General features: G+C 55.5%; 1 protein-coding gene across 1 annotated transcript; it reads left to right on the forward strand.

Moving 5' to 3' along the window:
- Positions 1–22922, forward strand: LOC136991645 (otoferlin-like). The gene is made up of 18 exons (XM_067294631.1): positions 1–28; positions 2706–2836; positions 4524–4553; positions 5357–5491; positions 6659–6725; positions 9184–9308; positions 10904–11038; positions 11774–11911; positions 12933–13060; positions 13629–13799; positions 14368–14528; positions 15347–15489; positions 16024–16112; positions 17851–17949; positions 20738–20979; positions 21525–21703; positions 21886–21986; positions 22742–22922. Exons 1-18 carry the CDS (start codon positions 1–3, stop codon positions 22920–22922), a joined length of 2283 nt encoding a protein of 760 aa, XP_067150732.1.
- The last annotated feature ends 4450 nt before the right edge of the window (positions 22923–27372 follow it).

The raw sequence follows: 27372 nt of genomic DNA on the forward strand, positions 1-27372 counted from the left end.
ATGCCCGACTCAGGGCTGCTGCCTCCAGGCAAGCACCACCCGGCAGGACGCTCGAGGAGCCAAGGGCACGCTGGCAGCACGCCCGGCCGCAGGGTGCCGCGGGCCCCGTCCCGCTGCAGCTGCCTGGTGCCGAGGGAGCCCGTGTGCCCGTGCCCTGGCAGCCACACGCTCACGCCTCTGCCCGCAGCTCTGCCCGCGCAGGCTCCCTGGCTGCTGGGAAGGCAGCTGCTGCAGGGATGGGCACTGGCCCTCGGCCCCCCGCCACGCTGCGCCCCAGCTGGGTGCACATGGGCCCAGGCCAAGGAGCCCTGCCCCAAGCCTTGCCCAGGAGGCAGCAGATATTGGCCAGGGCAGAGGGCGGCTTGCTTGTGAGCTGCCTGTGCTGGAGGCGCAGGGTGTCGACTTGTGAGCGTCGAGGGTGCTGTGGGGCAGCTGGGCTGAGCCAAATGCTGGCCCGGCCACTGTGGGAGTCGGTCTGCGATGTGGGGCTGGAGGCAGAGGCAGGAGAGCAGCCAGCAGCATGGACACGGAGGCGCAGAGCAGAGAGCTTTGCTCTCTCAGCCCTCCTCGGAGGGAGAGCCCAGGCAGCTTTGCAGCTTGCAGAGGCGGTTCCCTCTGCTTTCGCTGTGGGGGAGGCACCTCTGGCTGCCTGAGCTGCCCACAGCCCTGTGCAGGGCAGCTGGTGAGCGCGGGAGCCCCCTGCATGCCTGCGGGGCAGGCGGCAGCTCTGTGGCACACTGCTGGGGGGCTCGCAGGTCTGGCCCAGAGCTCGTGGTGCCTCACAGCACAGGGGTCTGGTGGATGAGGGAGCATCAGGATGTGGGCATTGGTGCTGTCATTCTGCTGCTCACCTTCCAGGGAGTCTGGAGGCAGAGACAGGGCTGACGGGTGCAGGTTCGTGTGCCTTTTGAGGGGAGCTGGTGCCCACTGCCGTCGAGGCCAGCAGACACCCTGTGCAAGACATGTCAGGGGAAGGAAGGGAAGGGAGGGCGTGGTGCTCTTGAGGCAGGAGCTCTGGTCTTGTACGAGGTTGGGACTGGAGGGCTGCAGAGAAGGAGTGACGCCAGTGGTGGTGGTGATGGTGGGCAGAAGGCAGGGATGTGAGTGGCTGGGCCTGGGAGGAGCGAGTAGACGATCTCCAGAGGTGCCTGCCAGCCTCAACTGCTGTGTGCCTCTGTGATTCGGTGAGCCTGTGTGGTGGGTGGCCCTGCAAGGAGCCGAGCTCTGACGCAGCAGGGAGGGCTGGGACAGCGCCGGGTGAGCAGGGTTGATGCCCCCGCGCTGCAGCAATGTGCGGAGAGACCCCGAGACGGGAAAGGGAGCCCGGCCAGGCCTGACGCCCGACTCCAGAGCTCTCTTGGGGCACCGACACCTCGCGGAGAGACACCGTCTGCTGTGCATTTCGCAGCAAAATGCTCTGGTCTGGTCTGGTCACCATCGCAAGGAGCGGTGCCTCTTTCTTGGTGTCCCTGGCACCGAGGGCTCAATGCAGCGTTGGGCTGAGGGGAGAGTCGCAGGCTCAGTTGCAGATTAGGGAATCCCAGGACAGTAGTTAGAAATCTTCAAGAAAAAGGCCAGGAGAACTTCCCATCACCTTAAGTATCCGCAAGTCTGATATTTTGAACCTGGAGGGGAAGAACACAAACAGAACTGCCGCAAGAACAACCATCTCTGCTGCTAGCAGAGGCCCGTGGTGGCCTTTTGAATTCAGAATTTACTGTTTCCCTGGGACATCTACTGAAATGTTCTCCTCTCTCCCAGTCTCTGAGCTCATCCGGTGCTTCATTTCTAACGAGCAGAGCCAGATCTGCTCAGGAAGTGCAGCCCAGGTCTCTGGACACACCAATGACACCTGAATCAACCAAACCAGGGTCCCCTCCAGCAGTCCTTCCCATGACAGGCACGCTCTTCAATCCCCACGGGGTTTTTCTCCTTGAGCGCTGAGGCCATGGGCCAGCACTTCTTCGTTCCAAAAGCTCCAGCTTTTTCATGCTGAAAAGGATTCCCACCGAGAGGACCTCCATTTCAGAACTACTGCCAAAGAAAAGTGTCTGTGAACTGCCCAAGCATGAACTTCAAATGCAAGGTGCTCTGTGGCTGTTAAAAGCCTTTCTTGCCTGGGGATTTAGTGATTTAAGGGTTGTAATTAGGAACGTCTCATCCTAAAGCAGGTGCCTGCAGGTGATCAGCAGGGCCTTGCTCTAAACTCTGATGACTGTATTCAGATTTCCACTGATGATAAAACACTTTCAGGACAGACAGCCCAGGCTCCCGTGGAGGAGACAGAGTCCATACACTTAATGTAGTCTGGAGGGCTGGACTCGCTGTGTCATTGCAAGTACCTTTTATGTCTAGGGGACGGGACTTGTGCTCTATACTAGACTAAATTACTTTGATAGCCAGTGATTCTAAGGAGAACCCGGGATGGCTTGCTCGGATGGAGATGCCTCCCCTGTGGACATTTATAGCAAGGGGAGATTAAATGTCACGGGGCCAGCAGCAAGACCAGCAGTGTTGCTGGCAGTGAGGTGGCCACTGTTTGAATCCCAACCAATGTGCTCATTTCCCTGCTTTGGTCCTTATCTGAACAAGGCAGTCACACATCTCTCCTGCCTGAACCCTGTAGGATTTCGCTTGAGCTCTCAGTTTCTGCTCTGCACTATCCCTCCTCTCTTTTTCTCTGTCTTTCTCTGTCCTCTGTCCAGTTAAACTGCTCAATGGCTATCTGGCAATGGCCAACAGAGGCCTTCGCTCTCGCCCCACAGGGGAGATTGTTGTCAATATGGAACCTGAGGTTGCCATCAAGAAGATGGAGACGATGGTGAAGCTGGAAGCTGTGAGTATCCATGTGTCAGCGCTACTTTAGCATCTCTTTCTTCACTGCATTGCAAATAACTGAGGGATACCCCCACGAGCAGAGGCCACCTTGCCCTGTTGGACATGTAGTTGGACTGATGCCTGGAATTAAAGGCCTTGGGGTCACAGTCAGTTGTACAAATTAGTCACTTTCTGTCCTGGCTGAGCTCAGCTAGTGCTTGCTGCCCAGAAAAAGACTGTGCCTGGCTAAGAAAATTAGGTATTTTTATGTTTTCATTCAAAGACAGTTAGACAGGAATGAGCACCCGTGAGCATAACCCTGCCCTTGTGCTGTTCTGTCTGAACCATCGTTCTGGGAACGGTGCAGACACAAGCAGCCCATCAGCAATGTCCCACTTGCACAGCTGCAGCAATCCTGCCCTCTCAAAGCATCGCACAGCGTATGATCTCTACAAGCAGCCAGGACTAAACAGATTTCCCTGGTACTTCTCCCTTTTTTACTATTCACCCCTTTCCTCAGGAATAGTTTTGAGATATGTAAATTCCTATGTCAGTTCTTTGAAATGCCTCTTCAGCAGTCTGGAAAAGGGGTCAGGGTAATTTCACTGCACAGCTAATGTAGAGTAAATCTGAGCCACCAAGGACACATCAGGTGCAAGGGGCACAGGGCTGGTCCAGGCACACAAAGTGAGCCTGATGAAGCCAGTGCTCTTTAGACCTGCTGTGCCTGCCCTGAAAAATCAGCAGGCTACACACTGGACAAGCAATGTGTCCTAAAGGAGTCAGACTGCTCACGCGCTGAATATGCCCGTGTCCCTTTTCCTGCCCAGAAGAGAAATTTCAGCACCCTCTCATGCCTTTCTACTTCGGAGCTCTCTCGACAAAAAGAAACGGCTGTCTCTCCACAGGAAGCTCTTTGTAGGGACATGCTCATGTCCTTCCCCACAGACAAGCGGCATGTGTGCATACCTGTGCCTATGGGCACATTGCGGGCTCCAAATGTGCCTGCATATCCATGGCCCCTCATGTGCACATTTACAGAAAGACCACAGCACATACAAAGCCACTTCTGCACAGATGCACATGTGCATGCACACCCACGCCTACGCAAATGGGTGTGCATACCCCACAAGTCCTTGGTGGATTTACATATGCACCTATACATGGAGTTCCTAGCAGGTGCACAAAAAGCTCTATCACATGAATTTGCATTCACAAGGAGTCTGTTCACACAGCTGTGTTCAAGAGGACCCCCCAGAATGCGTGTGCATGTGTGAAAAGCCCTGGCGTGCACATGCTTCTTGGCTTCCTGAAATCTACCACAAAAACTTGCAAACCTCCCTAGCTAGACAAAAAAAAGCTCCAAGGGAGCAGAGTGGTGTTATCCATACTGAAGGTCCAGGTACCTTTCCAGGCCCATGCTCTCTTTGTTTGGGATCGTGGTTCTTCATTAGCAGAGGTCTCCCAAGAGGAGGTGGGTTTGGTGTGTCACAGCAGATGTCTCCTTTGTACGCATAGCTTCCCAGCCAGGGCTGCTCATTCAAGGCCTTTGGTTCCTGCATCCCTAGGGAGCTGTTTGTGACTTCTCCCAGCTCACTGTGCAAATGTGTGTGTGTGTGCATTTGTACTCAGCTGCTTTTTGGCGGTGCAGTTGCCCCACTAACCTGCTCTTCCCTCTCGCTGTTCCCTTTTACCCCTGGCGGCAGAACTCAGATGCAGTGGTGAAGGTGGATGTGGTAAGTGACGGATCTGCTTTGCATCCCTGCTTCTACCCCTCCACACCCCATCCTGCCCTTCTGTGTGGCTTCCAATGAACCATCCTCTGCCTTGCCTGTGCTCCTGCTGCTGGGTGTGAGTGGAGCTGGGCTGGGCTGCACAGCACAGACACAGGAAGCACCTGATCCAGGCAAGGAAGGCACCGGCCACCCTCATGCATCCTCAACACCCTCCAAATAAGCAGGCACCATGGACCCTTCATCCCAAGGCAGAGACAGCGCAATGTTGCTTAGACCATAGCTACAGCACTGGCTTGGTCCCTGCAAATTTGGAAATAGCTGTGAGTGAGCACTTCACAGCATAGCTGCACTGGGAGGAGCAGGACAGACAGACAGACAGCACCCTGAGAGGGTGCATGATGATTACTCCCACCACAGCTATCTGGTTGTGGTACCAGCTCCAAAAGGCTTAATGGTGACACTAAGTGGACTCAGGATACCTTGCTGGGTCAGGGGGGCCTGGTACCACGTAAGATTCAGGTGCTTCAGCCTGGGAAATGCATGGGTGAAAGGGATGATGGACAAGTGAGGACGTCTCAGGTTTAGGACTCTGACACCATCTATCTGGAGCCTTGGGCACCTTGCTTTGCTACTCTGTGCCTCAGTTTCTGCAGTTGTAAAAGGGAGCAGGTGCTAATGATGCGGCCCAGCCAGGAGGGTTCTGCCTTCCTGAGTGATTTACCCATCACCTTGGCACTTTGAGAGACATCTCGCTTCCATTTTATCCCTCTTATTCTCTGTCTTTGCTTCCCTTGTTCCTGCAGTCTGAGGAAGAGAAGGAGAAAAAGAAGAAGAAGAAGAAAGGAGGAGGAGGAGAGGAAGCAGAAGAGGAGGAGCCGGATGAGAGCATGCTGGACTGGTGGTCCAAGTATTTTGCTTCAATTGAGACAATGAAGGAGGTGGGTGCAGAGCAGTGGAGGGGTGTATGTAGAGGGGCATAGGAAGATGATGTTCTCTGCTTGCAAGGTCTCAGCTATATCCAGCAAAACAGCACAGCAGCACAGTCCCAACATCTGTTGGGGCGGCACAGCAGTGGACTGCTCTTTAAATGCAAATACTGCCCATTCCTAGCACTAGAGCTGGGACCACTGGCCTGGGAGAGGAGGGGAAGCGTGTGTTTTAAAGTCTCCATCCCCAGTGTGAAAAATGGGGCAGTAGAAAAGCAGCGATCAGCTTCTGCTTCTGCCTGTTGGCCCCCTTGATCACTGCCAATCTGGCAGGGGGCACACGGGCTTGCACCAGCCGGGTGCCCAAGCTGTTTCCCTTGCTGGTACCAGCCCAATCATCTTCCCAGCCCCTCATCTGTGAACTGTCCAAGTGCACAGGGATCCCATGCAAACACAGCCACGTCCTCCTGCTCCTTCCTGTCCCGTCCCCTGTGACAGACTCTCCCTCACACACAGTCCTGCTCGTGGCTGAGCCCTACCTTTGCAAGAAGTCCTGCTCACGTACCAGTGCTGAGAACTTTTACAATGAGAGAGGGGGTGATTCTTTTCTCTTTTGGGGACTGATCCTCCACTGTTACAAAGAAGAACCTTAAAACTAAAGGATCTTCCCACCACCAACATCCCTGGCCTTGGGAACTCCTCCAGCCACCCTTGGATACCCCAGAGCCATCCCCATTTGCCTGGGCTCCATCCAGCTTCCTGGACAGACACAAAATTCAAACACAAGAGAGGCATAAAACTGCTTTGGATGTCTAATAGGACAGTGAGAGGAGAAAGTTGTTCCTACAGAGAGCAGGGCAGTCTTGTGCCCAAAGGCTTGGGGCCGTGCTGCTTTCCTCGCTGACCTTGCCTGACTGTCAACAAGGCTTTCAACTGGCAGAGCCGAGCAGGATTTCTCTTCCTTGAGTGCACTGATTTTGTGTCTGGTTTGTATTCAGAACACAGTTATTTAGCAGCATGAAGACTGTATTGAGCAACTTCGATTTCTCCAGTTCAGCCAGATCCTGGCTCACTGCTCAAACAAGAAAGAGAGCTGTGACCCCTAAGCTAGGCATTTGCGATGAGCACAGAGACCTCAGCGCAATTGTCCACTCATTGTTCATTTCATTTCTCCCCCAGCAACTCCGGCAGCAGGAAGCAGCCGCAGCAGAAGCAGAGGAGAAGGAGGAAATGGAGATTGCAGAGGGTGAGCTGTTTGCAAGCAAGGGAGGGAACGGGGCAGGGAAGGGTAGGACCAGGATTCCTTTTGGTGCTTGGGCACCCAATTCAGAGCATGCAATTGCTCTTCTGCTTAATCAGATACTCCTGGCGTGCTGCATATCCCCAGGCAGGATCAATTTTTGTGAATGCAAACCTAGTGTGGATTGTGTTGAGCTGATGTATTAGGATGGAAATGCCAGGTGACTCCCATTCAGAGTGTGGCATTGTGGCAGCCTCCAGATCGTCCATGCTGGAAGGAAGGCTGTGTGGAAGTAATGAGATTAATGACTAGGATCTGTATTATTGACTGAAGGCATTTTTGTGCAGTCAAAAGTTAGTAGTTGCATCACCTTGGCCATGCATTTGTATTAGCTCCAAGGCTGTGTGCTCAAAGTCTATTGGGAAAACAAAGGATTAGATACTTTAAAATCACCTGTACAGGGTTTTCCTTCCCCACCATGTGGGAGGATTTATGGAGGCCTTCTTATTTTGCCCCAGTTTTGCCAGGGAAGAGTCAACCAGACAAAATGTTCAGGATTCATCTAAACTTATTGCTTTTATCTTCAGTGTGGAGCTCTTATTTTCTGGTGTTCTAGAATGGGCAGTAAAGAAAATTATGCACTTGTAGGGCAAGTTCTCTGACCTGTTTTGGATACTGTCTTAAGATGAGATGAACTGTGCCCTCAGAGCATTTTTCTCTCAAGGAGTATGGGGGTCTCAGTAGCTCATATGGGGCGTTGCAGATGCCTCAAGCTGGGTGAGAGAAATTTCCTACCAAAAGTGATGTGGGCTGAGAATATCAGTGAGCTGGGAACTGCTGTCCAAGGGTGATCTTGTCCCACTTCAGGCTCTTTGGCAGTCCTGCCAGCAGGGCTGGAAAGTATTTCCCTAAGGACTTTTACCCATGGTTTTGATTGCCCAGCTCAGTCATGAAGACTGAGATGGCAGGACATCCCCATGCAGCGCCGGACATGGGTTTGAAGCATTCACTTTTACTGCAGGGATTTATTTCATGTGATGGAGCAGCTCAGCTCTGGGGGAATGGACAGGAGGAGAAGGTTAGGAGCCTTTGTGTACAGGCTCAGCAAAGGGCCACCCTACGGACTGAATGGGCAGTGGGGTCAAGAAGGGTAGCAGCAGATAGCATTGAATTCCCAGCACCCTCTGCTTCCCCTGCTCTCCATATATCATGCATTCACAAGAGAGGGGGGGTTGTTGTCTTGTTCATGCAGAATCCATTAGCTAAGAAAAATACAGAGCCTAGTTTCTATTTAAAGACTAGCCTTCATATCACGAGAAAGATGAGGCCAGGTGTTGCTCATCTTGGAGATGATTCTGAGCAGCTTCTGCCTTGGCTTGCTGTCACAGCAGAGCTGTTGGGGGGGGGGGTGTCTTGTGTCCCTCCTTGTTCTCTGTCAGTCATTCTGAGCAGGGTCCATTTCCCCTTTGCACTCCCCTTCCTTCCTCCTTTCCTCTTCCACATCAAGGGTTTGTCTGTTGTCATCTGTCTGTTGTCATCTGCATTGCGCGGCAGTCATGAAAGCTGGCAGGACAGAGGCAGCCAGGGCCAGGGATTGCGCATGGATGGGAGAAGTGTGCCATGTTGTCCAGTCTCCTTCGAATGTGCCTTTCTAGGCAGCCTGTTCTGTGTCCTTAGCTGGTGTCCACCCTGAACAGAGAGATCCTAGCACCTTGTTGTTCCACCCGGTCATTGGCATCACCTTTCAAGAGCAGCAGCCTGTGCTTTGGCACTGAGCTTCAAGCATCGTCACCTCAGTGATACTTAGGCAGGGGTTTTACTCTCCAGGCTGCACACATCTTGGGGGTGTGGGTGCAGGAAATATTCTCTTCCATGGGCACACCTAGCAGGGCCCAGCCAGGTGCCCTTGATGTTTTTCATTCCCTTCTCTTTTCTCCAACATCACTGTCTGCTGACTGACTGTCAGCTTCGAGGGCACAACGGAGACCGGAGTGAGATGGGGAAATGAGCCCTTCAAGGAAGACTGGGAAGGGTATCGTACTACCAGCCCAGCAGGAAGAGTGGAGGGAAGAAAAAAAGGTGCTGTGAGTAGGATCAGATATTTTCACTGCTATTGAAGCTAGACAGAGCCTAGTGCTCTCAGTGCATGTTTCATAGTCCTCCAAATGACTTCTGCTCAGGTCAGCTCTGGAAGCTCCCTACACAGAGACCTCTGGGCTCCTGGAAATGCTGTGACCTGAGCTGAGGAAAGACAGGATAGAGTTTGAAGGGCTTCTGTAGGGCTGAGATGGGAGTTGCAGGCAGTAGCAGCTGTCAGCTTTCATGCTCCTCCTGTTCGAGTACCTGTGATCATGTCCCCCTTCCCTGTCTTTCCCTGCTCCACCTCACCCTCATTTCCATCTCCTCCATCCCTATCGCTTCCCCCCGGACTCAGAAATCAAACTTGATGACTCTCCCATGAAAGGCTCCAAGAGTCAGATGAAGAGCAAGGAGAAGTCCAAGGCACCCAAAGATGACAAGAAGAAGAAGCAGCAGTCAGGCCCTGAGCTTCCTGAGAAGAAGAACAAGCAGAAGATCGATGAACTGAAGGTATGTGTGTTGGCAGGGGGAGGAGGAGGAGGCTCTGTCTGCTTGACAGCAGGCTGGAAGTCGGATCCCAGCCATCTGGAAAACACAGCAGGATGGATCACCCCTGCATGGTGCATCTCCCCTGTCAGGGGGGGTACCTAACCCTAGGTGAGATGTGCCTTGGGACTGCCAAATTCTCTCCATAAACTGAGAGAGTCAAAGGTAACTAGCTTTGCAGAAAAGGACCTGGGATCCTGGGGACAGCAAAAGTCAGCAGTGCAGCCTTGTAGCAGTGAAAGTCAACTGCTTGCTGGGCTGTATTAACAAGAGTTAACCCGCAAGATGAGGGGAGGGATTCTTCGCCTCTTTGTGGCGCTTGTCAGATCCCATCTGGTTTCTCTGTCCTGACTGGTGCTTCCCAGAACAAGGAAGACACTGACATACTGCAGTGGGTCCAGTGGTGGAAGCCACCAGTGTGGTCACAGGTCTGGAGCACATGACATGCAAGAAGAGGAAGAGGCTGGGAGCTGGGTTTGTTCAGCTTGGAGAAGACAAGGTGAATGGGGGATCTAATTGCTATCTTCAGCTACCCGATGGTACATAGTAGGGAGTCATAGAGAAGGCAGAGAGCAAAGGAGAGTGCAAAAGGACAGGAGGAAATGGACACAAGATGCAGCAAAGGAAATTCCTGTTGGACACAAAGCATCATTGATTTCCCACAATGGAATTATTTATTGAGTGTGCTGCAACTCTGCAGAGATCTCAGTCCTTGGAGATACTGGAGCTCGACCCTGAGCAACCTGCTCCAACTTTGAAGTTGGCCCTGTCTTTAGGGCCAACTCCAGAGGTCCCTTCCCACCTGGCTTCCCATAAGACTCCATCCCATCCAGAGATGCCCACATTTGGTCAGGCAGATCCCATGCTCAGCCAGTGGACATCTAAAGCTGCTGAGGTGAATGCCACGCTGAGTGTGCAAACAGCTGCTGTATGTAAGGTTGAAACACAACATGTCTGATGGCAGCAGGAATCACTACCATCACTGTATGTAGTTCTTGGAGGGGTTTGTTCCACACAGCGGGTTTGTTCCACACAATGCAGCTGGAACCAGAAGTCCTTGCAGGAATTACAGAAAAAAACAAAGGCAGGGGAGCTGTGATTTGCTCTCTGTAACTGCACTGAAGGATCAGACAATTGTGTAGCTTAATGAACAGTGTCAGAAAGGAATCAACTCAGTCTTGAGATCGGAGGAAGATGCTCTGAGTTGGTGAGACCAACCTCCCCACTGTGGAATCACAGTCTACAGCTATATCAGGAGATGAATCAGGGACAGGCATTGCCCATCGGCCACCCAAACCAGGATCCTGCCCCCAGGCTTGGCACCGGGGGCCCAGGCCAGTGTGCCCGGCCCAATCCCACTGCTGAGCAGGGGCAGGGGTTAGCCTGGGGCAAGGTTATCACAAGGGCAGTTCGGATGGGCCCTGGGTGGGGGAGAGTTTCTGCTGGGCCACGGCCAGCCTGGCCAAGACTCAGGACAGGGAAATACCCTGGTTCAGTTTAGTGGTCTCTTTTTTTTTTCCTCTTTTTTTTTTTTTAACCTGAATTTTCTAATGTCATAGGTCTTCAACAAAGAGCTGGAAACGGACTTTGATAACTTTGAGGACTGGTTGCACACCTTCAACCTGCTCCGTGGGAAGATCGGGGACAACGATGACAATGCAACAGAAGAGGAGCGGATAGTGGGGAGGTTCAAAGTAAGCCTGGCTGATGAGTCAGTTCAGGGCAGGGACAGCTTGGGGAACCCTTGCCTGCAGGTTTCTCTCCTGAAGGTGCATTAGCTAAAGGAGGTTGGATGCAATAGATGCCAATTTGCATTGATCCAACCACATCTCCTTGCAGGAGGAAAAGCCTCCAAGGAGAGCCCCAGGAATCAGATGGCTTCAGAGTGCATCGCAGAGGGAGTGATTCACTGTGGATATAAGTCATGCCCCCTCTTGCTGGAGGGAGTGATCTTGGCCAGATGAAGCCTGTTGATGCCAATTTTACTCTTCACTTGTTTAGCAGAGGAGATGAGCTGGCAGTTCCCCACCTTAGCTAAGATCAGATGGTCAGGGAGCGTGGAAATCAATTGTGTTCCACCTGGCAGTTTCCAGATTTCCCAGTCCCTCCCTTGACAACACCTTTTCTTTCCTTTGCTATTGGTTTTCTGCCAGTTTTATTCCTGGAATTCCCTATCCATGAGCACCTTGCTAGTCGGATTCCTCTGCAGGCCTCCTTCACTTTGTCCAATTTCTCTGGTCACGGTTGTATCCTCTGAAGGGGGTGCTTGTGAGGCAGGGGAAGCTTACAGACCTTGCCTGTCTGCTACAAAACATGTCTAGAAACAAGGATAGAAACCCAGCTTTCAGGAAGGGTGGCTTGGGATGGTCTGCTCACTCTGAGCCTCTGGAGCAACACGACTAATCAGGCTGTGCACTCCCTTGCGCTAGGGCTCCATGTGTGTCTACAAAGTGCCTCTCCCTGATGATATCACCAAGGAGGCTGGATATGACCCCAACTTTGGCATGTTCCAGGGGATCCCCAGCAATGACCCCATCAATGTGCTGGTCCGAGTCTATATTGTGCGGGTGAGTATAACCATGTGGTTTGCCAAGGTGTGATCCTATGTTCCCTTACACTACTCACACCCAGGGCTGGTCCTGAAGCTGCAGGGACACTGACTTTTAGTTCTTGGTGCTGTTGGTGTCATCAGCCACATGACAACAGATGACACCAAGGCCAAGGATGCAGCATGAGGACTGAAGCAGCTCATTGATGGGCACTTGAATGGGGTGTCTCCATAGCTTTGTGCTCTAACCACTGGGCTACTGAGCCTGTTTCAGTTCCAGACCCCTGACATATAGGATGGGCTGAGGTGTCTGTCCTAGTGTTCAGCCTAAGACCAATTTGGAGAACAATTTGGATCAGTCCAGACTACAAGATTTTGGTTCCTTGCATAGCCACAGCACCTCAGTGAGGCACATGCAGAGCAAACCAGGAGGAGACAGGAGCTAGCAGATCTGGCTGAAGGACATGTCACCTCCTCGGACACGTGGCGAGTGATAATTGATGTGGTCCAGCTAATGCGTGTTTCTTTATATGGAGTACACTATGGAAAAAGTCCTTCCTGGCCCCTAAACTTGTCATTCTTGTGTCTGCAAGCATGGGAGTGAGGCACCCTAGCCAGGCACTAAGAGATATCTGTGACGGCGTGCTCCTTTCCCCTTGTCTTCTTGATATCTCAGTCAGGTTTCTGCTGTAGGTCTCTGTTTAGAGGAACCTGTTTCTTTCCACTGATGAGAGAGAAGCCAAAGGAGACAGTGGTTATGTCTTTCGTAAGGGCCACGGCCACGTGGACCTGGCATGAGCCAGCCCAGACCAACACGCCCAGCATTAACCCATCCCCAGGCAGGGACAGGGGAGAGCAAAAGGCAGGACTTATCCCTGGTTTAAACTGACCCGCCATATTTGGGGGGGGGGGGTAAAAGAACTTAGCCGCATGGCTATGGCCAGATAGGGCCAGCTGGTTTCAGGGATGGAGAACAGGAACTGTCCCTGAGTTGTTCACTAGCATGGACTGGGCTGATGTATCTTGTCTTTTCCCTACAGGCCACAGACCTGCACCCAGCTGACATCAATGGGAAAGCTGATCCCTATATTGCCATCAAGCTAGGGAAGACAGACATCAAAGACAAGGAGAACTACATCTCCAAGCAGTTGAACCCTGTCTTCGGAAAGTGAGTTGCCCCAGCCCTGTTACCTCTCTGCACCCTGAAGAGTGAGTTAAGACCGCCAGGCCTTGGACCTGCACCCTACCCATCCCACAGCCACAGCTTGGGGTCGAAAGACGGGACTGATCACACTGAACTTTCCTTGCATGCAGCGTAGGTGTCCTCATTTAAGTCATCTGTCCTTCTTTGTCAGCAATTGGTCTTTGGTCACCACTGTCAAGAGTGTTTAGCAGATAGCCATAGCTCAATGCTTTAGGAAGCATTAGGCCTGGACGCAACTAACAGTACAGCCTGGCTCTCCAGCGACAAACAAACTTAGTTCCAGGGCTATTGGGAATCCAGGTCAAGCAATCTTCATGATCCATCTCCTGTCTAGGGCTGCTGGTTCCAAAACCGTCCATGCAGAGAATCAGTTACAACACTAAGTTGAATGTACAGCAGTGGCAGATGCAATTAAACACTATCCAGAGACCGGAGCAGACCCACCTCACCCATGTGTCTGTCTTGAGCACCATCCAAACTGTTTAATGGCTACAGCCTGTTCTCCCTCTCCACCTGCTTTCTCTTGCCATAGATCCTTTGACATCGAGGCCACCTTCCCTATGGAGTCCATGCTGACGGTGGCCGTGTATGACTGGGACTTGGTGGGGACCGATGACCTCATCGGAGAGACCAAGATTGATCTGGAGAACCGCTACTACAGCAAGCACCGAGCTACTTGTGGGGTGTCACAGACTTACTCCATGTACGAGCAAAGCTTTCCCTGTCCAGCCTCTTGCTTGGACCCGTCTTGGTCTCATTTTCCACACTAGGCCTAGATCTCCTGTAGGAATCTCCCTCTTTCATTGCCTGGTGATGAGGGAATCTGTGCTGTGCCCTCACTAACATGGGCTTTGGGACCAGCACAGTAGGGTAGCAGCAGAGCAGGTTGTAAGCAGGAGCACAGGGCAAGGAGGAAGGGGCTGAGGGACTTTTGTAGGGCTGAGCATAGAAGTGAAACCATTGCTGAAATAGCAGCTGGGCCACGGCAGCAGAGCTGAGCATCAGTAGTCGAGCAGAGTGCACTGGGGATTGCAGGTCTGGGTCAGCACAGAGTAAAGAGACTGGGGAGGAAAGGTACTGGCAAAGTGTAGAGTTGGGGCGCAGATGGCCCTACCTTTCTCTGAAGTTTCACATTTGGAGCCTCAGATCCTTCCCCTGTGAATCCTGGGTCCTGAGGACAGTAGCATTTGCCTTCCTGGCAGATGGAAACAAAATTCCTTCTTCCTCCAAATCTTGCTACTACGTCTCTGACCTTGCCTTCTTGTTCACAGACATGGCTATAACATCTGGCGTGACCCCATGAAGCCCTCCCAAATACTGTCCAAGCTGTGCAAAGAGGGCAAGGTGGACGGGCCACACTTTGGGCCAGGAGGAAGAGTGAAAGTCGCCAACAGGGTCTTCACTGGCCCCACGGAGATCGAGGATGAAAATGGTACCCACCCCAGGGCATGAAGGTGGGGAGGGGAGCAGGGGGCTGGGGTGTCCCCTCATCATCCAGAACTGAATCCCGTTACCCCATGCAGCATTGCAATGTCTTTCCAGACACCATCTTGTGGGGGCCTGAATTATGTCACCAGCTAGCCAGTGACTTATAGACCACTCAGGCCAGAGTGTTGCTGTCAGAATTGCTTGTGAGCATCCATGGCATGGCATCATCAAAGCTGCCTTTGAAAACTTCCTCCTGGCAGTTTCTGTCCAAGGAGTAATGCAGACAGCCCATCCTGGCCCTTCCAGGGTTTCGGAAGCCACTGTCCACATAGCTGCATCCCCAAACAGTGATTGTGTCCAAATGACTCATATGTGCTCAACAAAGTCGAATGCAGACCAGGAGGGGTACAGAGGAGGACAGCAGTGTCAATGGATATGGAGCTTGTTTATCTTGGGGAAAATAGAGGCTGGCAGGGGATCTGGACCTTCTCTGTGAATGCCTAGGAGTAGAAAGTGGAGAAAGAGAGGAGTTAGGAAGTGTTGGTGCAAGGACAAAGTGGGTACAAGGAAATGGGGAGGAGCAACTACTAGGCAGTTCTGCTCCCTTGGAGTGGGTGGGAGCTGGAAGAGGTAGCCAACAGGAGCAGTGTGCGTGCAGCCTTGGGGAAGGAGATGTCACCAGAGGTTTGCAAGCCCAGACCGGGTGTACTGCTGTCAGTAAGAGCTTGGGTCCTGCTTGGGATGGAGGAACAGGGTTGTTTGCTGTCCCTGGTGTCTCTTCTGCTCAGTTCTCCAAACTCAGTGCTCCCTTTACCCACACAGGACAGAAGAAGCAGACAGATGAACATCTAGCCCTGACCGTGCTGCACCATTGGGAAGACATCCCACGAGCAGGCTGCAGGCTGGTCCCTGAGCACGTGGAGACACGTCCGTTGCTGAACCCTGACAAGCCGGGCATTGAACAGGTCCCCACAGACCCAGAGCAGGGGGGAAAAGGCAGGGCCTGCTGAGCCTCCAAGCAGGGAGGAGAGATCTCAGCTGGGCAGACCAGCTGCAACCCACCTTGTCATGGGGAACAGTGGGGAGGGAGGCAGCCTACGAAAAGTGGCACTTGGCCATAACAGCCCTAAACACCCTGCCTTTTGACCCCAGCTGACTAAATCTTCGATGCCTCTTCATCTGCAGCTGGCATCCATTTCATACCCCCAAGCCTCTGGGTTCCCTGCTTCCCCCATGCCTGCGCTCTTCTTCCTTGGCACCATGCCATGCCAGGAAAAACTCCTTCGAAAGGGGCTATAAAGGACCAACAGCACAGTGGAGGCCTGCGCAGCCCCACCTCTGGCAGGGTTCAGTGTGGTGCTGCAAGCCCTGCACTGCCTTGGCAGGACTGGCACAGCCTTACTGATGCAGAAGGGCAGGAGGAGCTGGGGGGGGATGCTGCAGGCATCTTTGGGCAAGGAGGATCTAGGGGACCTGACTGCACCTCTCCAACCTTGCAGGGTCGCCTGGAGATGTGGGTGGACATGTTCCCCATGGATATGCCGGCACCGGGTCCTGCCATTGATATTTCCCCCAGGAAACCAAAGAAGTAAGGAGTCTCCCAGTCAATAAACCCCAGGGAAAACCCATGGCTGGGGATGAAGCCCTGCTTCTCCCCTATTCTACTGCTTCTCCATGGCCCACCTTGGCACAGCCATCTGCCTGGGAACCCCGACCGTGCTGGCATGTCCAGAGATCCCAAGACTGGAGGCATCCAATGATGTCTTCCCCTTCCCCACCAGCTGTGAAGCTGTCCCCGCAGGGTGGTATCCCATCTGTTCATTTCCCAGCAGCTCCTGATCTCTCTGTGTCTGTCCAGACTAGGAAATTAAATTGTTAGCTAGTCCCTGGTATGGGGGAGGGGGAAGACCAATGCGCAGAGCCCCAACCCAGCCCCAGGGGCAGGGGTTAGCCTAGGTCAGGGCATCCACAAGCCCTTTCCTGGAGGGGAGAGTTTCCCAGCCTGACTGGGGCTCGGGGCAAGGAAGGGTCCTGGCACCAGGCAAGTCATGGGGACAGACTTGGTAAATCAAAGTAGGACAGAGCAGGCAGCAATCAGTGAAATAAAGAGTTCTTCATCCCATTCCTGTCCTCTCCCCCTCTACGCTCTGATGCTCAGCCCATCTAGACGTCATTTGGAGAGAAGAAAGACATTTCCTTCCTCAGCCTCCATCCTATCCCAGTCTTAGCCAGCTAGACTGTGTCCTTGGGCCCCTTTTGCCCATCCCCAGGAGCTGGGATGCAAAGGCAACATTTGCATCCTTGTGGGAATCTATTGCGCTCCTGTACTCAGAAGGCTAGTGTTAGGATCTAAAGCACACTGAAACTGGAGAGAATTTCTTCTTATCTCAGAGGGCCATAGCTTGGGTCTGAAGAGCAGAGCAGGCAGCTGCAGGAAAGCTGAAGACAAGACAAGATCTAGCCACTGAAGCAGACTGGAAAAACAGAGGTTTGTCCGTAATGCAGCCAGGGGCAGCCGTACTCAGTAATGCCCCATAAGCTGGAGCTGAGACATTCCTACTGAGGGGCTGAAGGGAGGGCTTCAACAGCCTTGAAAACACCAAAGCACCCTCTCCTGTGGGGAGATGGAGCAGGAAGGGCCACGGCTCTGGTTGCTCTGGTTTGGCAGGGATAAATGTGAGCTCCAGTCAAGTTGCACGTTGACACGCCAACCCATGCATGTCTTCACATGTGCACTGACGAGCACATATGTGAGTGCCTGTGTCTGTAGGCAGATACTGTATTTCAGCAAGGTTCTGCCTGTTTATCATCCTAGGGATTGCTTGGAGAAGTGCTAGGTGCTGTAGAGGCACAGCACAGCCCTTGGAGATGACTTTTGTGAAGGCAGAGACAAATTCTCCCCTATTTCCGGGAGGGCGGCCCTGCTGGGTAAGGTGGGGAAATGAGGAAAAGAGCCGGACTCAGACTGTTCTGCAGGGCCAACAGACCCCATTGTAACCACAGTCTACCTAAGTCTAAGCCTGTGCTGTCTCCTAGAGCCTTTGGGTTGAGCCATGCAGCAGTTCAGAGTAGATGAAGGTAAAAAAAATCCCTGTTGTTCTGCTGACCCTGCCTGGGCTGCATCCGAGCTCAGGCACAATTTCCCCCTATGTTTCTGCCCGCTTGGTCCCTAGGACAAGACCCCTGCGAGTAGAGCCCTGCGGTCTGCGTGCCTGGCCCCGGGTTCCTGCAGCATCACCCCATTCCCTCCTGCCCACCCCACCTCCTCCTGCCCCTTCCCACCGTTCCTCCGTGCCTCACCTCCTTGTCTCCCTTCCTCCTGCCAGATATGAGCTTAGAGTGATAGTGTGGAACACAGACGAGGTCATCCTGGAGGACGATGACTACTTCACTGGCGAGAAATCCAGTGACATTTTTGTCAGGGGGTATGTACGGTGTGGCTGGCCAGTGTCACCTCTTCTGCTTCTCACCTGGGGGGACGGGGGGGTCCTGCTGCTGACTTGGGCCCCAGGGCTGGTTTTGGAAAGGGGTGTCCGTGATGCAGCCAGTAAGGGTTTCCACCTGGGGAGGGCCAGATAGCGCCAACGCTGCTGTTGAGTTTTGTGCTCTGTCTCTGCCTCTTTGTCTCTCTTGCTGGCTGCTTGACCTGCTGCATGTGTCTGTCTGCGCTGCCTGGCCCGGCTGCCCAGCTTTGAGCTGCGGGTCATTATCTGGAACACCGATGAGGTGGTTTTGGAAGACGATGCTTCCCCGGTGGGAGAGAAGATGTCTGACATCTATGTCAGGGGGTAATGGCCAAGGCCTTGCTGCTTGGTCCCTTCCGTCCCTCTGCCCTTGGACAGGACCTGAGCGCGGGCTGTTCCTCTGCTCGTCTGTCCCGCAGGTCTGCTTCCCCACGTTCATAGCTCCTGGCTGGCACAGCGCCTCTGACCCCTTGGCTCTGGTCTTGGTGCCCTCAGTTGGCTCTTCAGCCCAACACACCTCCACTTCCAGCATCTGGATCCAGATTCCCGTTAGTTTCCTGGCAATCCTATCTCTGCTTCTCTCTCATCCAGCAGCCAGGGAGAACCACTTCCAAAACGTGCCTGTTCCAGAGACAAGGGAACACACACCTTCACATACCAATTCTTCACAAGACATTTCTCTCCTGAGCTGCCAGCATACAGCTAAATCCAGGGGGGTGGAGAAGATATTGTCTGTAGTTCTAGATCTGATGTTCTGTTACTGGAGCCACCCATTAAAATCCCAGTCCACTGTCTCAGACCCCACTGACCCTTGCCATATTCAGCACGAGGCAGGTGCTGCTTATGGACCATCTCTGAATGAGCCCTGGCCCAGGACTTACCTTAACACGCTTGTGAGATCCTTTTCTCCTGTCCTCATCTACCAGCACTCTGAGACTGGCTCTCAACATGGGCTCCACCAGCTTTGGGCACCAGATCGCCCTTTCCCGTCTCTGTGGAGCTGCCTGGACTGTCCTGCTTAAGCAAGAGAGGATTTGGATTTCCCAGAGTGCAAACTAAGATCCTTTCACTCATGTTAAATTGACACAGACAGGTTAAGACAAAACTAAATTATAGTGCAGTGCTCAGCTGGCAAGAAAACAAGCTTTCTCCAAAGGCTTAAACCCTATGCCACGGCAAAGATGCATGAGGAGGAAGGTCAAATCAATGTAAAGGCATCTAAGGCTGATGGCTGACCTCACACCATGCAGTGATTTCCCACATCTCTGCTAAACTGCTCAGTGCTTCCTAAAAGCTACACTGCTGCTCTGCAGCCTTGTCTGCTGAGGCCAGGTCTCCTCCTCTTCCACCTCATGCTGCTCTTAGAGAACCGGTTCCATTTTTTAATCTCTGGTCCTGTTTGCCCAGTGCAGTGGAGGGTTGTTTAGGACTGTGCATCCAGTGCCTCCCTCCGCATTCCCAGTGCCATGCTGCAGAGAGGGCACGTGCCCTTGGAGCTATGAACTTTAATGTGCTGGAAGGACCCATGCCCTCTACACCATTCATGCCATTGCTGCATACTGGCAGACCAGTGAAAGACGTGTGTGCGTGTGTACATGTGCGTGAGGGGGACAAGGTCTTGTCACTGTCTGTTTCAAGGCAGGTAAGTAGGTGGTTTGTGCATGTGTGGCTTTTCTGCAATGGCTCTTAATCTGAAATGCAACAGGCCTTCCCCATGTGCGTGAGGTGGGGTTGCTTACCCTGTGTGTTTTGCGGGGCAGAGCGGGATGTCAGCATGCTCAGAGTCCAGGGGAACAACGCTGTACTAAAAGTGTCTAAGCACAGACCCATGTCCCTGCTGGCTTCAGCCCCTCGGGACCAACAGACACACAAAAATCTGAGAGCACCCTGAAGAATGGAGGCGTCCTGTCTTGTCAAAGGAGCTGGAGAGCATTCTAAACCTTTAAAATGAAGCTATGTTTCCCCCATGGCTGAGACTTGCTAGTGCAGAGCATTAGCCACGTCCCTTTTGCTCAAAGAATTCTGCTCGCTGGAGACTGGAGACACAAACATATGCGATGACAAGGTCAGTGTGTTCGCCCTGTCTCCGAGGGCCGCAGGGCTGGGATCCCACTGTCTCCAGTGGAGGAGTGCCTAGCTGAGCTGGGCACCTCAGGTCCCTTAGATGGAGATCTGGTCAGCAGAGACAACACGACCCTAAAACACGAGCTGCATCAGGCCCTAAATCCCTCTGATGGGCTTGGAGAGATGTGCACTGATACAGGGAGCCTGTGGTGACCAGCACAGGCAGAGCTGCCTCTGCATGGACACCTGATGTGAGGAGTAGTCAAACTACCCCGTGCCAGAGTGGGATGGTCTCTACAGCCTCACCTGGGCCAGTCTGCTCCACCAGCGCAGGATGAAGACATCCTTCCAGCAAGCTCTGCTCCAGACTTCCCAGCAGTGCTCTCTGTTCCGTTCCATCTATTTAACATCCCCCTGCCCAGAGAAAGACCCCTGATAACCAGCTTGCATTTCTCTCCCTCCACCACCCCGTTCCCTTCATGCCCTCGTTGCCTCTTGGAGAGGCTGCCGTGGTGACTTGAGCAACCCCAGCCCATTGCTCATGACTCTTGAGTCCTTCCAGTCTGTCCACGCCTTGCTGGCGTGGAGACATGCCAGCTGCATGCACAGCATGGCCCTGTGCCCTCTCGTCCCTCATCCTTCCTGCTAATGTGTGCCACCCCTCTCACCCCTCTGGGCCCTGCAGGTGGCTGAAGGGCCAGCAGGAGGACAAGCAAGACACAGACGTGCATTATCACTCGCTCACCGGCGAAGGCAACTTCAACTGGCGCTACATCTTCCCCTTCGACTACCTGATGGCAGAGGAGAAGATCGTCATCTCCAAGAAGGAGTCCATGTTCTCCTGGGACGAGACCGAGTACAAGATCCCGGCTCGCCTCACCCTGCAGGTCTGGGATGCCGACCACTTCTCAGCCGATGATTTCCTCGGTAAGTGGGGAGGGCCAGCTGAGCTAGGGTGACAGGGAAGCTGGGGGTTGGGGGGAGTCACACGGCTGGTGGAGCAGGGTGAGACATGTGGGGTGAGACAAGGTTTTTGTAGGAACAGAGCATGGAAGGACAGCCGTGGCCCTTAAGCCAGCTGTGTCCTACAAACCCCTTTGGATGCTGCATGTAAGAACAGGCAGGATGAGAGCCCTTGTCCTCATGCTGCTGTTCAAAGGCTGATCCTGTAGCAAAGACATCATCGGCTTGATACCTTGGTTCCCAACCTGGGAGCTTTGTGCCCAAGTTAGCTCTGGAGCGCAGGGTGGCTGGAAGCCGTGAGCAGATGATGGAGAGGGGGAGAGGATGTGGGAACATGACCAAAAAAGCAGGATGTGGTGCTCGGAGGATATATGGCCACAGGTGTGAGGGAGGATCCCAGAACACCCAGCTCAGAAATGCTCTCCGAGGCAGGAAATGTTGGCCCATCCCACCTCAAGCGAAAGACTCACAGTTCAGGATGCCACCATCTGTGCTTCCTCTTCTCCCAGGGGCAATCGAGTTGGACCTGAACCACTTTCCCCGGGGAGCCAAGACTGCGAAGCAGTGCAGCCTGGAGATGGTGACAAATGAGGCAGAGCTGCCCATGGTCTCCATCTTCAAGCAGAAGCGAGTGAAGGGCTGGTGGCCGTTCGTGGCCAGGGATGAAAACGATGAGCTGGAGATCACGGTAAGGATGGGGAGAGCCCTGGGGACTGCACCCTCCATGTACGTGAAGACCCCTTTGCAGAGCCCCTTCACACCTACCTCTGCTACATCAGGCGCCCTCTGCTCACCATGTCTCTGGTTGGCACCTGGCTCAGGTGGGGAGCACTGCCTGTTTCTCAGCAGGCCTCTCTCTGCACCCCACAGGGGAAAGTCGAGGCTGAACTACACCTCCTGACAGCAGAGGAGGCAGAGAAATCCCCCGCTGGGCTGGCTCGCAACGAGCCCGACCCGTTGGAGAAACCCAAGTAAGTAGGAGACCCCTCTCCCCAGCAGATGCCTGGGCATGGGGGAGATGCTGCATGGGGTGGCTGCTGGGGAGGTAGCCAGGCGTGGAGAGGTGAGAAGGTGTCACATCTCTGGGGGTGTAGGAATGAGGGCTGTGGAGAGGGTGCTGGGCATAAAAGGGGCAGAGGCATCTCTCCTGGTTCGCCCCACTGCCCTCTCTTCACTTCCCCGCCTGCCTTTCCTTATTCTCTTCCTCCTCTCCCTCCCTTCCTAGCTCCACCCCCCTTTCCCAGCCTCCCACCTCCTCTTCCTCCCCTCTGGTACTAGTTGTCAGGACATCAGCTTCATCTGACCCCCCCTCAAGTCCCTGCATTACTCCTTCTGGCACAAATTCTGTTGGCTGCTCTTGGAAACCTTCCTGAGCCTCAAGGTCAGGCTCTTCCACTCCATGAAGGGTTATCCGGGGAGGCTGCGGGCTCTCTCACAGTGCCCCTCTCCCTCTCCAGCTGGGCTTGTAAAAGGAAAGACAGGGCTGTACCAGGGTGAGAGCAGGCTGCAGTGAGCTGGGGGGGGATCATGCACTTGGGCAGCCCCAGGAGAACCGCATCTGGGTGGGGACAGTTGCTGTGCTTCCAACCCAGAGAGAGCCCGCTGCACCCCGGCGTGGCTGGATAGGACAGGATGCTCACGTGGCTGCTGCTCTGGTTGCAATGCCTGTTGTGCCTGCCCTTTCCGTGGCCATGGCATTCGTGACAGGTGTTTCCTTTCCGAACAGCCGCCCGGACACATCCTTTATCTGGTTCCTCAACCCACTCAAGTCCATCAAATACCTCATCTGCACCCGCTACAAGTGGCTCATCATCAAAATCGTGCTGGCCTTGCTGCTCCTCATCATGGTGGCCCTCTTCCTCTACAGCATGCCAGGCTACATGGTCAAGAAGCTCCTGGGAGCGTGAAGCAAATGGGCCTCCCCACACCCCCAGCCCAGCGCCACCACCTGCCCCAGCCCCTTCTCCTCCCCTCTGCCTTGCAGCAGCCTTGGGGGACAGCTTCTTGCTGCTGCTGCTGTGTCTCCTCTTTTGCGTTTCTGCTGTGTGGATCCCTTTATCGGCTTTTTACTCTCAGAGAAATGGTGTTGGAGAAGGGCTCCGATCCCAAGGCTGTACTATGCCCCTCACCTGAGTTGGCGGAGATGCCTGCCTGCCTGCCTCCTATGGGGCACCCATGCTGGGGGTCTCAGACGCCTTGGCCCAATGGGGGCAGAGACCAGTGACCCCCCCCGGGCAGCTCGGCCCCTCTGCCACAGCGGAAAGCGGAGCAAGCGCTAGAGTTGCATTGCTGGAGCTGTGGGAAAGCTGCCTAAATGCTTGTTCACGGGACACTTGAAAACGGTGATGAAACAGTGACCTGGGGCAGAGCAGCCAGGGCTGGCTGGGAGCACGCAGGCCCCTCCGGCTTGGGGACGAGGCACAGAGCAGCCCCAATGCCTGTCCTCCATGCCAGCCCCGCCACTGCCCCCCTCCTAGCCCTGAAGGTCACTGCCCCTGATTGCAAGGACTGATCCCACCACTGGGGACACCAGCCACCGGCAGCAGTCAGGACTGGGCGTCCCCAGGAAGGGAGGTTTCCAGCAGCTCAAACATCTTTCTAAGGCCACTGAGCCAGCAGTGGTGGTGGGACTTCCCTGGAGGCTCACATGGAGCCAGGGTCTCTGGTGCAGTGTGAGCTCAACGTGGTCCACTGGTTTACTGGTTTATTTTGTACTGATCACTATTTATTGGGTCTGGGGCATTTCTTGCTGTGTATATTGGGGAGGGAGGGAGGGAGGGAGGGAGGGAGGGAAGGGCTCTTTCCTCAGCCCACTGAAATGTTAAGCTGTTGAAGACCCACCTTTCTCAGCTTCAAGTGTGCAAGACCCTTACTCACTACCTGGGGAACTCTTGGGGTTGTTTTTAGGATGATGCTGTTTTGATCTGTCAATAAAAGTTGGTTTAAGCTCTTCCAGAAGAGCTGCTGTCTGCCACTGCCTTCCATTACCCAGCCACACATGCCCTGGGGGTTCATCTCTAGCCCCAGTGCAGATTGGATCCCCAGGGCAGAGACCCACTGCCCACTAGGCTGTGAACATGGATCTCAAATGCCACCACAGAATCCAGAAGAGTTGAGGTGGTCAGGGACCTCTGCAGACCTTCAAGTCCGAACCCTCTGCTCAAAGCTGGGCCACCTGGAGCAGCTTGCTCATGGCCATGTCCAGTCAGGTTTTTAATATCGGCAAGGATGGAGACTCCACTCTCTCTGGGGAATCCATGCCAGCGTTCAACCACCCTCACAGTGAAGAGGGATTTGCTTCTGTTTAAGTGCAATTTCCTGTATTTCAGTTTGTGCCAACTGCCACTTGTCCTGTCACCCAGCACCGCTGAGAGGAGTCTTGCTCCCTCTTCTTTACTCCCCTCATTGCACACTGATAAGATCGTCCTGAGCCTTCTCTGCAAAAAGAAGGGCACAGTGCGCTCACTCCATGGGCCTTCCCAGGAGTCTGGAGGCAGAGACAGGGCTGACGGGTGCAGGTTCATGGCTTCCATCCAGGGGCTTGGTGACTTTGGGGAAGAAGAATCCCTCTCGACTCCCACTGACTGGTGCAAAAAAATTTATTTGCAGTGGCCCCGAGGGGAGCAGGGCGTCGAGCTCAGCGGGGCGCTTGCTAATGGCGCCTGTGGTCGGGCGCTGAGCTCCCTGCTTGCGCGCCGCAGCGGCTCCTCGCCTGGCGCCTCGCGGGCGCTCGCGGCCTCCTCCCGAGGAGGGCGGCACATCTGCGCACGGCCTTGCGCAGTCCTCGGAAGGCGCCGCAAGTGCAGCCCGGGCACAGCAGGGAGCCCAGCGCCGCTCTGCAGCTGGCAGCGTCGGCAGCGTGGGCAGCGGGAGGGGAGGGCGGCTGCGCTGGCGGGGGCCAGAGCTGCACGGTTGGCCAGCGTGTCAGGGCCGTGGGAGCCGATGGCCGCGCTCGGCTTGGGCCGCGGGGCTGCACGGGGGGCGCGAGACGCCGAGCTGCGCCTTGGCCTGCGAGCGGGACGGGTGCCCAGGCCCGCTGCAGGATGGATTTGCGGGCCACGTGTGCTGGCCAGTCCATGTGTGGGGTTTTGGGGACAAAGTTGAGCAGCTCGTGATCCTTGCTGAGGAGCACGGTCTGCTTGACCCCGAAGCGCACACGCCGGCGTGCTGGGGGTGCCGGTGGGTCTGTGGGGTTGACCAGCTGCCCCAGCAGTCCTGCAGGTGTGGGGGCAGTGGGCAGCAGCAGCAGCGTGTGTCGGGCGGCAGGGAAGAGCAGGTCTCCGGTGTCCGTGTGCTGCAGGCAGGGCTCGTGAGGCTGTGCAGCGGGCAAGGCGTCCTTGCTTGCGAGGCTGGGAGGGAGAAAGGAGGTGAGGAGGGAGCTCAGGGCTGCCTGTTGTCCCCCAGCAGGAAGCCCTGGTGCCCGCCGTGGGTCTCCCCGTGGCCGTGGGGCAGCCCCCCTGCAGGCAAGGGCTCCGCTTACCCTGCCTGCCAGCTCCCTGCCGGCTCCTGCACGTCTGCCATGAGGAGGAAGGAGGCTGCTGGAAGAGGAGGCAGAGAGGCAGTGAGCGAGGGCAGCCCCTGCACGCAGCCCCAGCCGGGGCAGAGGGTGGTGGGCGCAGGCAGCAGGGGGGTTTGTGGGCAGGGAGCCGCTGCCGAGCGCGGCTGCACTCTGGCACGGGGCTGCTCACCTCTGGGCTCCTCCACGCTGCCATTGCCCAGGCTGCCAGCACCGTCCAGAGGCCCCTACAGAGGCCAAGAAAGCGGTGGTTAGTGGTGAGCAGCCAAGCTGTGCCTGGATCTCCCCTGTTCGGGGAAGGGCTGCGCTGGGAAGGCAGAGCTGAGGGTGGAGGCAGCTTTGGGGCAGGCCAGTGCGGGTGCCCTTGCTGCAGGCTCTGCTGGAGGGCAGAGCGGGCAAAAGCAGGCGTCTCTGCCTGACTCCTACCTTGGGCCAGCGGCTCCTCACGCCCGGCACGAAGACCACCACCATGCACAGGGCCGTGACGATGTTCCAGGCCCAGGGCACGTCGAGCAGGCACAGCAGCAGCAGGCTCAGTGCCACGAGCTCGCACACGGCTCGCACGCGAGGCTCCATGCCGCCAGAGCGAGGGCGCCTCGAGCGTGCAGCCGGCACAGCGCTCTGCGCCCACGTCCTGTTTGCAGAGGTCAAGCGAAAACAGAGCATGCAGCTCTTAGCAGGGCTCCCCTGGCAGCGACCCTCAGCCTCCCCGCACAAGGCAGGGCAGCAGCACCCAAACTGCTCCGCAGCAGCTCCCTTCCCGTGCCCGTCCACCAACCTCCCCGGCCCCGAGCCTCTGCTCTGCTCTTGGGCTCACCCTGTGCACGATGCTCCGCGCCCCAAGATTGACAGCGTCAATCTGCACCGGGAGAAGCAGCAAAGGCCGCCGAGAGCAATCCTGGAAGAAGAAGGGCACAGTGCAAGGCAAGCGGCAGCGCATCCCTGCGGCTCGTGGGGCGGGCGCTGCCCCCGGAGGGAGCCTGCAGGGGTTTGTGGGCTCCGCGGAGGCCACCCAAGGCAGGCAGAGCGCTGCAAGGGGAGGAGAGCCTGGGCAGAGAGCGCAGGAGGCAGCTCTTACCCCGCTGCCTCGCTCCTGGGTCGCAGCGCAAAGCCGCGCTCTTCACCCGCTCGCTCGCTCGCTCGCTCACGCACTCGCTCGCTCGCTCGCTCGCAGGCAAAGTGACCCCGGAGGTGCCCCAGCCCCACCTCCAGAAAGATTCCGCGTTGTGATGCGATGGCGACAGCACGGCGACACCCCTGGGGCGCGATGGCACCTCCAGACCTCGGCTGACACCGCTGTCCCCCAAACACCAACAGTTCCCAGCGCTGCCAGAACAAGCCCCACACGGCTGCGGCCGGCAGAAACCCCAGCACCACCCGAGACCCGTCACCTTTGCCAAGCCCATAGGAAGGCGGTGGCCTTTTCCTGGCGGTGCCAGACCCCTGTGTCCTGGCCTTGCAGGCAATGCCAGCAGCGATGTCTCCCCGAACACGGCGCCCAGCGCCAGCACACCGCGCGCTGCCCCCAGGCTCCCCCGCGAGCGGGCTCTCGTGGCACGCCTGGGTCGCAGCGAGGGTCTGCTCTGCATCCGTGTGCAGCTGAGGAGCTGCCCGGGCCCTGGGGGGGCATGGAGAGGGAGGCCCTTTCCCCGGGGCTCCCCGCATGGCTGGAGAGGCAGCAGGCGGCCCAAGGCCTGTGTGGGAGGCCTGGGAAAGTTCCCGCTTGGTGGTACAGGCACCCTCGACGCAATGCCCGACTCAGGGCTGCTGCCTCCAGGCAAGCACCACCCGGCAGGACGCTCGAGGAGCCAAGGGCACGCTGGCAGCACGCCCGGCCGCAG

The sequence above is a fragment of the Apteryx mantelli genome, chromosome 3, assembly GCF_036417845.1.
Source record: "Apteryx mantelli isolate bAptMan1 chromosome 3, bAptMan1.hap1, whole genome shotgun sequence".
Classification (NCBI taxonomy): Eukaryota; Metazoa; Chordata; class Aves; order Apterygiformes; family Apterygidae; genus Apteryx; species Apteryx mantelli.

Bases quoted from the DNA above. Each gene is read 5' to 3' on its own strand.
- LOC136991645 (XM_067294631.1), top strand. From the start codon at position 1: ATGCCCGACTCAGGGCTGCTGCCTCCAG. The intron at 29-2,705 runs GCAAGCACCACC...TCCTCTGTCCAG, and splicing joins CTCAGGGCTGCTGCCTCCAG to TTAAACTGCTCAATGGCTAT. The intron at 20,980-21,524 runs GTAAGTGGGGAG...CTCTTCTCCCAG, and splicing joins CTCAGCCGATGATTTCCTCG to GGGCAATCGAGTTGGACCTG.